The 14,082-nt window shown below is 36.1% G+C and overlaps 1 protein-coding gene and 1 long non-coding RNA gene across 6 annotated transcripts in view; one reads left to right on the plus strand and one right to left on the minus strand.

Annotated features, from left to right (window-relative positions):
- Window positions 1-14,082, plus strand: part of RIC1 (RIC1 homolog, RAB6A GEF complex partner 1) — a 48,360-nt gene that overhangs the window by 23,433 nt on the left and 10,845 nt on the right. For 3 of the 5 annotated variants that reach the window (XM_040541920.1, XM_040541923.1, XM_040541924.1), the window contains exons 4-17: window positions 1,579-1,686; window positions 2,376-2,518; window positions 2,821-2,957; window positions 4,051-4,142; window positions 5,390-5,478; window positions 6,443-6,587; window positions 7,070-7,118; window positions 8,251-8,403; window positions 8,707-8,910; window positions 10,250-10,288; window positions 10,575-10,685; window positions 11,190-11,279; window positions 11,829-11,989; window positions 13,011-13,149. In XM_040541920.1, the coding sequence (XP_040397854.1) occupies window positions 1,579-1,686; window positions 2,376-2,518; window positions 2,821-2,957; window positions 4,051-4,142; window positions 5,390-5,478; window positions 6,443-6,587; window positions 7,070-7,118; window positions 8,251-8,403; window positions 8,707-8,910; window positions 10,250-10,288; window positions 10,575-10,685; window positions 11,190-11,279; window positions 11,829-11,989; window positions 13,011-13,149 (1,660 nt within the window). The remainder of the gene's footprint in view (window positions 1-1,578; window positions 1,687-2,375; window positions 2,519-2,820; window positions 2,958-4,050; window positions 4,143-5,389; window positions 5,479-6,442; window positions 6,588-7,069; window positions 7,119-8,250; window positions 8,404-8,706; window positions 8,911-10,249; window positions 10,289-10,574; window positions 10,686-11,189; window positions 11,280-11,828; window positions 11,990-13,010; window positions 13,150-14,082) is intronic. The other 2 variants (XM_040541922.1, XM_040541921.1) reach the window with 2 other exon arrangements.
- Window positions 9,166-10,220, minus strand: LOC121062200. Its single transcript, XR_005815460.1, has 2 exons — window positions 9,759-10,220; window positions 9,166-9,675 (listed from the first exon to the last, which is right to left on the minus strand). It is a non-coding gene; the product is annotated as an uncharacterized LOC121062200 (long non-coding RNA).

Consider the following 14,082-nt stretch of genomic DNA (forward strand, 5'->3'; position numbering starts at 1 on the left):
ATAGGTAATGAACTAAAATACTGACATTCTGAGTTTCAGTCGTGACAATAGGGGCACAGTTGCAAAAGATATTCTCTGCAGCTAGTAACAAATTGGCTGAAACTAGCGCATGAAATTGAAAACATTCAAATAGTCTTACAAACTATTTTTATCAAAGGTGTTTAAAGAAAAAAAACCCTGCCCCCATGGAAGTTTCTCTTTCAGCAAAAAATGTCTTGAACTGTGGTGTTCCCATTCTGGTTTTACGATTTGTGTTCTGCAGAAACAGAGTTTATACTTCATTATGTACCTCAGTGAGTTACAAGATTCATGTTACGTGGTGTGTTACATATACATAACAGTAAGAGTGAAATGTTACACGACCGTTTTCTCTCACCTTTTTTGGTTTCATTACAAAATTCAGTTGTAACAATGACTCTTGATAAGCTGCAGTCCTTTTGTGTTGCTTGGGACTATACAGTCTGGACGTGTATGTCTGCATAGATTGAAAGGCATGCATTCAACTACCTGGGGGTTTCTGGGTGTGTTCTGTCCCCTTCTCCAACCTTCAGGATGATACCTTTGCAGATAGTGACAGATGTGGAGAAATTAATTCTGTATACTATATTTTTAATCTGAGAAAGCTCTTGATTCTAGAAGATGCCAAGCCAGATCAGATGGGTTTGGTCTCAGAAATGTACAAGAATCACAGAATCATAGAATGGTTGGGTTTGGAAAGGACCTTAAAGCCCACCCAGTTCTAACCCACTGCCATGGGAAGGGACGCCTCTCATCAGACCAGGTCACCCAAAGCCCCATCCAGCCTGACCTTGAACACTTCCAGGGATGGCGCACCCACAGCTTCTCTGGGCAACCTGCTCCAGTGCCTCACCACCCTCATAGTGAAGAATTTTCTCTTAATATCCAATTTAAATCTCCCCTCTTTTAGTTTAAAGCCATTCCCCCTTGTTCTATCACTACACTCCCTGACAAAGAGTCCCTCCCCAGCTTTCCTGTAGACCCCCTTTAGGTCCTGGAAGGCCACTGTAAGGTCTCCCCAGAGCCTTCTCTTCTCCAGACTGAACAACCCCAACTCCCTCACCCTGTCTTCGTAGGAGGTGTGCTGTAGCCCTTTGGTAATCCTTATGACCCTCTGGACTCAATGTAGAAGAAATGTAGGGCCATTAGAAAAAGATCCACAGTGCTGGTACTAACTACTCAACTTTTGTATGTTTCAGGCCTTCTGTCAATCCATGATAGCTAGCTTCCATGAAGGCTTTTTTTTTTTTAAGTCAATTGTATTTTGCAATGAATTTTCTTTTGAAATGCAAAGCAAACATTTTAATAATTTAATGTTTAAGGCAAGTGTACCATCTGTGGGCATTAGATTAGTTCATTGTCTTATTTTGCTTACTTACTCCTTTTAGGCATATAGGATGATTAAGCTTTTTCCACTACGATTACTTTCTATATATCAAGTGTTCCTTGTGGCAGGTTGTAGGTGAATATAAAGTAAAAAGTCAGTGAGAAATGGAAAACTAACACTTACCTTTTTTGACTGCCATCTTGTTTCAATTTTAATATTTTCCGTGTTTTTAGAGGAAGCCCACATCTCAAGGGAACACCACATTATAAAGAAGAGCAATGTGCTCCTTTTTTAAATCTAGAAATGAAGAAAGTGCTGGATCTGCAAGCTTCTATCACAAGGTATGCTCAGTAATCACGTGTTTAGAATATTTCTCCCTGCGGAAGTTTCTCATTAAAAACGGGAAGGGGATTGAAAAAACCTTCTCGTAAGCCTAAGAAGTTGGGAAAGTATATTGCTGTTTAGGAATTATTTCTTTGTGTTTGCCTGTGCTGGTACTGTTTGTATGTAGAAGCATGAAGAAGAGGCTATGTTTATGTTCAGTATTACATTATATTACTATAAATGTTACTGTACTTGGGCTCAAAGTATGGATTAGAGATTTCATGGAAATATAGGTACATCAGAGCAAAACTGTAGGCAGAATTTTAACGTTTCTCCAGCTGTTTGCAGATGATCCCCATTCTTTTCTGAAAAAGTTTCATTTTTTTGTGGTGATTGCCTTCCCTATTCCCTATCAAAAGCATGAAAATGATCTTCAGTGGTTTGTGTACTAGCTGAACAATTATTCTGACAATACAGGCCTGTTCATGATTTCTGATTTCTAGAGAAAAACAAAGACACTGTATTTTACATACTTGATACCTTATTGTATAAAGGGTTTACACACTTAGGTTATAACTTATTTGGTGTAACTTCTCAAGTTATTCATTATAGAAAAGGCAGCTGTGTAGTGTTTGTTACGCTAATTGATAAATCTGTGACATGGATTTGAGATAGATTTTTAGAGAATGACAAATACATTTGTTAGTTTGCAGTCCATGTTAGAGGATCTACTTGTTGCTACTGCTGATGGATTTCTCCATCTTGTTCACTGGGATGGTATGACCAATGGAAGGAAGGCCATCAACCTGTGTACAGTTCCATTTTCTGTGGATCTGCAGTCTTCTCGAGGTAGGTTTGTGTTTTGTTCTCCTTTTTTTGGTTTATTTGTTTTGTGGCCATTTGTGGTTTCTTTGGTGGTTTGTGGTTTTTTGTTTGTTTCTGTGATCTTAAGCTATTGGAGAAATACTGTGTAATATAAAATTCAATCTGTTCTCAAACAGAGATGAGAAAAAATTGCCTTTTGTAAATGTGGACAAAGTAGCCAGTTTAAATTAGCTTTTGCTGTGAAGTAGCATGTAAACAACTGAAAAGTCTGTTGGCTTTCAATATCACGATGTTAATGTATTTTTAAATTACTGGTATTTTCTCAGCAGGTTCATTTTTGGGCTTTGAAGATGTTTACATCAGAGATATGGAATACTGTGCCACACTTGATGGTTTTGCTGTTGTTTTTAATGATGGCAGAGTTGGTTTCATTACACCAATGTCAAGTAGATTCACTGCTGAGGTATATTTCCTTTAGTATTTCTAGCACACATTCTTCAACAGATATTTTTCCCCTGGTCTCTGCATTCCAGTTAGCTTTCCATTTTAACTTATGTTCAGCTACAAAGAAATAAAAAAAAGATAACAAAAGTTTAAGAGAGAACATAGAAACAGTACTGTATTTCATACCATAGTTTGAACTAGATTTTTTTAGGGCTAGTGCATGTCTATGGGAGAACATAATTAGTAGTAGATTTAATTTCTAATTGTTCATTGCCTTAGAATGTCATCATAGTTCTGAGGTCTTACTACTATTTCTGTGACAGACTTCCTGTTTACCAGCCACTGGTATAGTTATACAAAGTGGTTCCTCCTATGGCAAAGTATCATAGGTGCTATTTCTAGCTTACAGCTGTAATTAAGTCTAACTCTTCTCATAGTGACAAGCATGTTTCAGAATTTTTTTGATGGAAACTTTTCTAAGCTAAGCACTTTCTTACCTGTAATTCAGCCTACAAAACATACTACATTTTAGCATTCAATCTCTTCCACTTTTGGTTACACACAAAGTGGTCAGGCAGTTGGACTAGATGATCTCTTGAGGTCCCTTCCAACTGAACCATTCTATTTATTTTAATTACCAAAAAAAAAAAACCATAAGAATTTGTGTACTCAGTCCCAAATTCCTTCACACTCTTAAAATATTGCAGTTTCATTTGTTGGAGATGGGAATTTATTTTTCTGGTTTTTGTTTTGCCTCTGTCCTTGGTACCACCTACCGGTTTTTAGATGGTACAAGGATACACTTGCCTTATAAATATTGACTTGCTTTGGTTATTCAGAGCTGTGATGAACAAAAACTATTGCATATAAAATTGGTTTCACTGTTCCTAATAATAAAAAAAAAAATAGAGAAGGATGCAAGTACATAGGTAAACTGTTCTTCTGAAGCATGTCAGTTAATGTTGTTATCTGAAATTGAAATTTACCCCAGTGATGAAGGTCAAGTGGCAAATCTGTTATATCGTGTGCATAGGTAGCGTGTGGATAGAAAGTGGCTAGCATGAGTAAAAGCACTGTTGAACCCCAAATCTTTTGACTTCCTTTCTTTACAGCAGCTCCATGGTGTTTGGGCACAAGATGTGATTGATGGAACTTGTGTGGCAGTGAATAACAAATACAGACTAATGGCATTTGGATGTGCCAAGTAAGTTTTGCAAGACTGGTTCAATGGGGGAAAAGTCTTTCCTTGTAAAACACAAGTACTAATTTATTCTTAGCAACTTGTGTTGCAAAAGCTTTAAAGATGAAAATGGTCAGTCTTCCTAGGATGATCTGCTGTGCCAAGAAATTAGAAGGAAAGTTTTGTTTTTTTTTTTTTTAAATGCCTGCTTGAAATTGCAGTTGATGCTTTTTTCTGCTCCGGGGAGGAGAAAAAAAAGTGGTTGGACCAGTAGCGAGGACTGGAAATGTGTTACTGTCCCAGTTAATTTCAAAGCAGGATTATAAAGTCAATTTTAAGCTGTTAATCATAATAATACTGGACAAAAAGTAGCACTTCGTGCACAGCTGACAGAATGATCTCTTTTGGTCAGGAAAAATGATGCCTATTTGAATAACTAGGAATATTTATAAATTAAACTTGAAAAAATGTAGTTGTAGTGTTTGATTTACTGCTCCTTCAAGACACTTCCTCCTATATAATACTGTTCCAGATAGTTTTGAGTGCAGCTTTTTAAAAAGTATTATTTGTTTTTCAGAGCATTTCATAAGATGTGATGATCTACGTGGTTTAGTCTTCAACTGTCTGATGAAATAGCATTCTCAGTTATAGTAACAACACAGTATGCTGGTGTTTGCCTTTGAAAAATAGTTACTGTAATAATTTTTTTTTACTTCTACGCTCCTGATGAAACTTTAGCACCTAGTAAAAATGAGTTTGCTTATGTGGATTGTCACGGTTAGACGCTATGAAACATGTGGATTGTGTATACATGGATGTTTTCAGAAAATATAGTCTTGGTTATCATAAGATTGGCTTTTCAGGTCCTCCACTGCCTTATTAAATACATCTTACAAATATGTTTTGTAAAGTGCTATGAGTGTTACTTGGCATAGTATATCTGTTCTGGATGAGTTTTGCACAAGTGAGAAAATAACAGACATAAAAATTAAGGTATTAATTTTTTTATTCCTATTTTAGAAGGTCAAGTGGATATTTATAAAAGTCCTTGGCTTTTATCAAAATTAATCCAGCCTAAAAGTTGTGTTATCTGCATTGACAAATTTTTAAAATTATTTTTATAACGTGTGTGTATATAAAGTAAAGAGTGAACTGTGTTCTGAGAGTGGGAACACTGCTCTCAGATAATATGAAACAGCTTTTATTAACATCTTGAAACTGATGAGAAATCCAAATGGTTTGTAATCTAAAGCATGTGTAATCTCTTTCAGTGGCTCTGTGCAGGTTTATACAATAGATACCACCACTGGAGCCATGCAATTTTCTCATAAATTGGAGCTGACACCAAAACAATATCCTGGTGAGCTAATTTTATTGCTAGAATTTTCCAGCTGTTTTTGGGGAAGAACAGAGAACAATTTTCTTTTACTAGTTAACAACTATTTGTTGTTTCTATTATCACTGACAGCATTAATTGTTTACTCTTGCACTTGTTGTAATTTACTCTTGTACATTTGCTCTTTTTGCTCCTTGCTTTTAACTGTCATTTGGATGTGTTTCATCTGTGAGTTTTTTGGTTTGGTCTGATTCTGTATCTGAGTTAGCAGGTTACGGATCATGCTGCTGTCATGTGGTGCCTATTTAAGTGTTGCAGGTCTCTGTAGTTCCCACATACAGTCTTTGGATTACTTTTCCATGATTTATCAAGGAAAATGAGATTGTCAAAACCGATAATGAGTGTAATAGAGGTTTAAAATAGGCAGTAGTCAACTTGAAACAACAGGGTCCCAAAATTACAAGTGTTTTAAAGTAATCCATCAGTCCCTTGCCTGAACTGCAGTGAACAAAAATTCAATGAATTTTGCATGTAGCGTAGTGATAAGTATTGCTGACTTGTGAGCAAGGAATGTATAAAGGGGTAAATTTCATCCTCAGTTGAAAATCTGTGACTTAACAATAAATAAATAAAAATCAGTAAATAAAAGTTTTATAGTCCAGCAAAGTGCCAAAGTAAGAGGTTTCAAGAGTGGCTATAAAATTTTTCCCCTAAATACTGTGTTAGCAGAATTGCAGTTACATAGTTATGTTATAGCACAGTGTATTTTTAGCCTGTTTTCATGTGCTTTTAGTTTTCTATGAAACCAAACATTTGAAAGAAAATGTGAATTCTTAATTTGCTGCTTATTCATTTCAATGAATGCAGCAAAAAGTTATTGAAAAATCAAGTACTTACTTCTGTATATTTTTGTTTCTACTCTTAAGATGAGAGCAGTTGAAGGACATGACATTTCTCACATGGTATTTTGCTGTCTGTTTTTAAACAGATATTTGGAATAAAACAGGACCTGTTAAACTAATCAGATGGTCACCTGATAGCTGTGTTGTTATGGTGACCTGGGAATGTGGAGGCTTGTCTTTATGGAGTGTTTTTGGTGCTCAGCTTATCTGTACTTTAGGAGGTGATTTTGCGTGAGTATATCTTTCTCTAATGAAATTGTAAAATGCTTTATTAGGAAAAATTATTTTTCTAATTAAAATATACATAATTAGAAATTAATTAACTATTTTTTTATCTCTTTCTATTGTAATTCTGTAGATGTATGAGTCATTGAATGATGTTTAGGAAGAGATCATTTGAGAATAAACAAAATTGTATTATCTTCTTTTTGTAGTGATCTCTTTTGGCCATAAAGGCAAATTACCCTAAAGCTAGGCCTCTACAGGCAAATATTATTAAAATTCCTTTAGTACCAGTATGTATTTGTTGAAAAATTGCCAACACACAAATCAAAATTCAGACAGTTTACTCTAGACACCTGACAATTGCTTTGCCTTTTATGCTTTTTAATTAGAGGTAGGGTAAAAATATGGCATCAAATGACAACAGAAAGGTAGGAAGATGTTCTTATTTTGAAGTAATACTAAACTCAAACTTTTGTTCTGTTTTTAAGGTATCAGTCTGATGGTACTAAAAAGGACCCTCTAAAGATCAGTTCTATGGTAAATATAAATGTAAAAAATACTGTAATAGGAGAGTGCTTGTTATTTTTTAAAATTATTTTTAGTAAAATAATTCTAGAGGGACCTGGACAGGCTTGGGAGGTGGGCCTGTGTGTACCTCATGATTTTCTGCAGAGCCAAATGCAAGGTCCCACATCTGGGCTGGGACAATCCCAAGCACAATTGCAGGTTGGGCAGAGAATGGATTGAGAGCAGCCCTGAGGAGAAGGGCCTGGGGGGTGCTGGTTGATGAGAATTTCAACATGAGCTGGCAGTGTGCAATGGCAGCCCAGAAAGTCAGCCAAAACCTGGTCTGCATCAAAGGCAGTGTTGCTAGCAGGTCAAGGGAGGTGATTCTCCCCCTCTACTCTGTTCTTGTGAGACCCCACCTGGAGTTCTGCATTCAGTCCTGGGGGTCCCAGCACAAGTAGAACATGGACCTACTAGAACAAGTCCAGAGGAGGGCAATGAGGATGATCAAAGGGCTGGAGCATCTCTCCTAGGATGACAGGCTGAGGGAGTTGGGAGTTGTTCGGCCTGGCGAAGAGAAGGCTCTGGGGAGACCTTACAGCAGCCTTCCAGGACCTAAAGGGGGTCTACAGGAAAACTGGGGAGGGACTCTTTGTCAGGGAGCATAGTAATAGTACAAGGGGGAATGGCTTTAAACTAAAAGAGGGGAGATTTAAGATTGGATATTAAGAGAAAATTCTTCACTATGAGGGTGGTGAGGCACTGGAGCAGGTTGCCCAGAGAAGCTGTGGGTGCGCCATCCCTGGAAGTGTTCAAGGCCAGGCTGGATGGGGCTTTGGGTGACCTGGTCTGGTGGGAGGTGTCCCTGCCCATGGGAGGAGGTTGGAATTAGATGGTCTTTAAGTTCTCTTCCAACCCAACCCATTCTAAGGAAGATTTTCAGAAAAGCAAACTGGCTTTATTTGGTTTTATTGCATTTAATGAGTAAGATGCTTTTACTATTCTTCCTAACACAAATATTGGATTGAGGGAAGAGGGGACAGCTGATGATTTTCATGTATTATGCCTGATCATCAAGTATGCACACAAAGCCTTTTCTTGGCCTTTGCTTGTAATACTAAGAATGAACGCTGTTGTTGTTTTTTTATTATTTTGCTTTCAGACCTGGGGTTCAGAAGGGTATCATCTGTGGGTCATTGATGGGAATTCTTCTCAAAACACTAAGCCTGACAGAGATGCAAAAAATGAACCTCAACAGTTTGGTATTCTGCAGTTTCATTTCATCAAGAGTGCACTCACTGTTAATCCTTGTATGGTAAGGGTATTGTTTTTTCGTTTGTTTGTTTTCTTTCTGTTGTTGTTAGTGGTGGTTTTCTTAGTTATTTTTGTTAGATTGATTTTATCATAAAATCTTAAAATCATACTTTGAAAATATTGGCATGCACTAATGTAATAAAACCTATTGGTATACAGCGATATAAAGATTAAAATCTGCCTTAATACCTATTTTTCATGTTGTTTAAATTAACTTTTAATACAGTGATAATTTCTTTTTTTTTCCCCCTGTACATGGAGGTGAAGGTTTATTTGGCATTTTTTGGTCTTTTATTTTTAAAAGAGTAACCAGGAACAAGTCCTCCTGCAAGGAGAAGATCGCTTGTATTTGAACTGTGGAGATGCAACACAGGCCCAGAACCCCAGAAATACTTCAGCACACTCTGAACATAAACCTACCAGGGAAAGAGGTCCATTTTCAGATGGCAATTTAGATTCTCAGGGTTTAAGCACTTTACTAGGACACCGGCATTGGCATGTCGTACAGGTAATTCTCACTGGTTGCCTATGTGTGTTCTGAGCTTGCTGGAGTTTATGGGGCTGGAATTTGCAGCTAATCTTACCACTCTCTGCCATACCTTTTTTCTCTATTGTGAAATTGTTGCCTTTTTATTTCATTCTGGGTTTTGACTGGTACAGCTTCTTTTTATTGCCAAATGGTAAAGGAATGTTGACCATCTCAACCTTGTGTTGCAGTCTAGCTAATAAGAAAATCAAAATGTCTTTTGACTGTATGAAAGAGTAATTTCCTTTTCTATGCTTTGAAAGGGAAAGCAAGTGTGACATGCAAGGAACACTTTAGGGATGAGTTCTGTTTTTTGCAGATTGCTTTAAGCATGTTCAGCTGATGAATATAGCCCTAGGACCTTGGCTGTATTTTCAAGCAGTCTTAGATGGCATCTGTCTAAGCATGTAATTAAAACATCACAATATAAAGCTTGGGAAGAAGAAATTATTTACAGGGGTAATCATAGCACAGATTCTCTTTTCTCTGCAACGGATGAAAAAATAAATTACGTTTAACCTGAAATGCAATTGTAATCTTCCATACTTGAATTTTAGACCTTCTAAAAACCTTTATGCAGAAAAATACGTACCAACATCTTGTTTTTCACAGTGCATGAATTAGTATTATTAAACAGCATGTTACAGTAGGCATGTATATCAGGTTCTGGATACTGCTGAATTTCCACTTTAGCTGGCCAGATACCACTTCTGTGCTCTGAAACAGAGAAAGATCTAAGTCTTCCTTCTGTATAGGAAAAAAAAAAAAATTAAGACAACTGGAATTTTTGTGGGAATCAACGTACCTGTGTGAACAATGAAGGCACTTACCTGTTTTGTATTAGACCAGGGACTCAAGTTTGATCCTGGATTTGTATCATCCCATGTTATGTGACAAGTCCAGGATCAAGATTTAATTTGACACATCACAGTGTTCTCCTAACAGGGCTCTTGACCATGCTGGTGTGTGTTTCTGATTGGATTAGAAATTTCATTGCAACGCTGGAAGTCCTTCTTGGTGGCTGTGTTTGTTAAAGCTTGTACATTCCCATGAAAGTTTCTGATGAAAGAGACGTATGTTGGGGGGGAAGGGAAAGCAGCAAATTTTGACTGTTAATTTGTGGTGATGTATTTATTACCTGTTGTATGTTGTTAATACACTTCTTGTATTAAAAACAATTTAACATGTATGATTTGGGAACATAATTAGAGAAAAAGTAATTGTAGTTAAAAGAAATACAACATTGAAAAGTTATAATTAATCACTACTTCAATGGTTCTGAGTATGGTAATTTTTTGTTTTGGTGTTCTTTATTTTTTAGATACATAGTACTTACCTAGAGAGCAACTGGCCTATAAGGGTGAGTGATTTTAAGATTATATTTTCGCTTTCTTAAAGGTATTGGGGTTCTTAACAACTGTCCTATAGGGTTGGATGACCTCTGAAAGATGAAAACATTGTTTTAAGTTACAGTAAGAAGAATGTGTTGGGCAGGAAAAGTAGAAAACTCGATTAAAAACAAGATACTTCACAAGTTTTGACTCTGACATTTTATTGTCATATTGTCATGTACTTGGATAGGATATACCATTTAGATTATTTCTCTACTGAGGTTCTGTTTTTTTGTTTTGTTTTCTTTTGACCAGTTTTCAGCTATTGACAAGCTTGGGCAGAATGTAGCTGTTGTTGGCAAGTTTGGTTTTGCACATTATTCTTTACTCACCAAAAAATGGAAGCTGTTTGGAAACATTACCCAGGTGAGAGGCTATGGAATTTTATTTGGGTATACTGGGGAGAATAAATTTGTTGGAATGTGATTCTTGGAGAAAAATTAAAAGTATATTTTTCAGATAAACAACCTGACGATGCACTTGGGATTAGGGTAGTTGATTTTCCACATTTTCCATAAAATAGCTGAAATGTCTTGTGGTTTTGGTGCAATAGTTCATGTCTGATTATTAATTGTTTCTAAATATGACTACATTTAGTCAGACACTACCATACATACTATCTGAGAGTTTGTGTGAAACCCAGCTTTGGATGTTAAGCTTTAAATTCGGGCCCAAAGCAGAAAGCTAAGTTGGGAGAGTTCAGGGATGCCAGGAGACTAGAGAACAGTAGAGCTGTGTCTCATAGGATGAAGTTTGTCCTTCACATACTATTCTTTAGTACTTTGTTATTTTCAAACAGCCAAAACTTCGTATCAATAGATTGCCTTACTCTTATCAATAAAGTTTGCCTTGTGTTTTTTTTCTTTTCAGGAGCAAAATATGATTGTTACAGGAGGCTTAGCATGGTGGAATGACTTCATTGTTCTTGCATGTTATAATTTAAATGATCATCAGGAAGAGGTGAGATTTTTTTTCTTCAAAATTATTAAATCTTGCTTAGAATATTAGATCTGTTCAAAAGCAGTAGTATAAATATGAGTAACTTGACTTATAGGTGACGTCAGGTCACCTTCAAAAATTATATATTAATACTTAAATAATTATTTGCACATAAGTTTATTATTGCTATTGAAAACTGTTTTCTGCTGAGAACCATGAATCTGCTCATTGATATGAAAACTTTGTGGTATTTTTAAATGTTAAGACAAAGCCTGTTTTGAGGTTTCCATTACAGAAAGAGGGAGAGTTTTTGTAATATTTAAATTTTTTTTAAACTAATGAATGAAACTCCCCTGTGGTGGTTGTTCAGTACTTCAGATTTGGCTGTACTGTTCTTCAACAACTTTGGATGCAATAGTATAATACAATGCATAAATCATCTGTTAAAACAAACACAGTAACGTATCTTGCTAGAAATCCATGACAACTATCCCACAAAAAAAAATGTGGAAGTGCTATTACTTTGTTAGTAAACAGAACCTATATTCACACTACTAGTTTTCCTTGTAGCTGAGAATCTACCTGCGAACATCTAACCTTGACAATGCATTTGCACACATCACCAAAGTGCAAGCAAACACATTACTACTGAGTGTCTTCCGGGACATCGTAATATTGTTCAGAGCAGATTGTTCCATTTGCCTTTACAGTATTGAGAGAAGGCCTGAAGGGTGAGTATTAGTATTTAAACATTTTCCGGTAAAGTTTTTGTAAATTGGTTCTCAGTCTGAGTAAATTCATATATATATGTATATATTTATAAATATATATAAATGAAAATATATATGTATTTATATTCAGCAATATAAAGTTTGACGACTTGTTGAGTCAGAATTTTAAATACAGCATCAGAGGAGTGTTACTCGTATGCACAAGTGATAATTCATGAGTCTTGTCACTCGGATATACGCAAATACGTTAGGTGTGGGGGTATGCATGGGGGCATGCATATTCCAAGCTATGTATGCAGAAACATGTGGCTTGTTCTACTTGATAATAACTTGAAAACTGAATGTAAACAGAAGAAAAAGGTACTGAAAGACACCCATGTATCTGAATATTTTAACAAGAAAATATTTCTAACATTAGAAGTAGGAATTGGTGGAGTTAGGGGTGGAGTAGCAAAGATGAAGAGAGAAAAAAAGTTTGGCCTGTTTTGTGGTTGTGGAAAGCTATTTCAGTAGCAATAAAGAGCCAGATACTTTCACACAGGTAAGATTAGTGACCATAGAGGAGAGACAGATTCCCAGATAGTTTTTGAGTGTCAAAACAGGTGATTTTCTTCCGTATGGTATTTTGGTTTCAGCAAGAAAGGACCTTTTTTAGCAGAAAGTAAGCTATTGACCCACTTCAGAGGAAAATATTTGCAATGTTTTTGAAAGAAAAACTCAAAACTGGAAGTTGACTAGAGTCTTATTGTGAATTATCTGATGTTGTCTTCTGTCCACACATACAGCTCCGTTCCCCAAAACCATTAAGATACAGGAGCTTAGCTTGGTAGGTTTATTTGGTAACTTTAGGTAGTGTTGGTATCTGGGCCTATGAGATTTCTGCTTAAAGGGAAGTAACTGATCTGTAGAGTAAATCGTTTGCTAAGTTAAGTTGATTATTTTCATTAGGTTTGCTTCATAATACTGATTTTATATTAAATACTATTAAACAACTGCTAACCATTGTCATCTTTTATTTCAGTCTTAACCCTACTGCCAGTGTCCAAGTTCTTCAAGAAGTGTCCATGTCTCGATACATCCCCCATCCTTTTCTTGTAGTGTCTGTTACGTTGACATCGGTGAGGACAGAGACTGGCATCAGCTTGAAGATGCCTCAGCAGGTACAAAGACTATAGTGCTCAAAATTCAAAAGAAATTGTTGCCTGGATTTGTTAGCTTAGTTCTCAACACTTACCTGACTGATGAAAATCATAAGTCAGAGGTTCTTCTGTGTGGTAAAATGCCAAATGTGGTTTGTTTTTTTTTTTTTTTTTCCTGGTGCTTATTATGAAGACTTCATGAGCTGCAAGAGGAAAAAAAAGTAAATTCTTATTTCTGTTTCATGTCTTCTCTTGTCATCTTGTAAAGTTTGGGACCAAATATTGGGGGAAAAATTAACTATGCTAGTATGTTTACTTAACAACTTAAATATAATAACTTAATAATAAATAAACATACTTAACTAGTATGGTTTTTTTATGTATTAAACGCTGCACACCAGAGCTATGCATGGCACTAGGAAGTGCCTATTCTACAGTAATAAGTCAACTGCAAAAGAATACATAGAAAAAAGATCGCATATCACTGTAAGGTTACTTCTAGTCAATTTCATACTACACTAAGATAAAGTAAGATAATTGTTCCTACTTGTTGTCAGGAGATAGGTCAACAGCCAAACAATGTCTGCAGTGTGAAGCTGATGCTCTGTCTTAACTCTAGGAAATAATTAAGGCCACTGGAAAGTACAGTGTAAAGTGAAATTGGATTTTTGTTGTCTGTGGTATAAATAAATAAAGCTTAATTTTTTGGTTAGCTGCATTATGAAGCATATTACCTCACAGCAGCTACTCTAAGTTAGTTCTGAAGTTGTGTTATCTGTGAGCTAGGGCCTTGGATATGTAAGACGTGTATTTTTTCTTCACATAACAAAGCCATTGGCAGATACCGAAGCACTAGCACGGATGTAAAATCCAAAGGTTTGCATTGCTTTCTCCAGTGTATTCTAACTGAGTGTGCTGAACATGCATCCTAAGACTTTCATGTGATCTTGGACA

The sequence above is a fragment of the Cygnus olor genome, chromosome Z, assembly GCF_009769625.2.
Source record: "Cygnus olor isolate bCygOlo1 chromosome Z, bCygOlo1.pri.v2, whole genome shotgun sequence".
NCBI classification, from domain to species: domain Eukaryota; kingdom Metazoa; phylum Chordata; class Aves; order Anseriformes; family Anatidae; genus Cygnus; species Cygnus olor.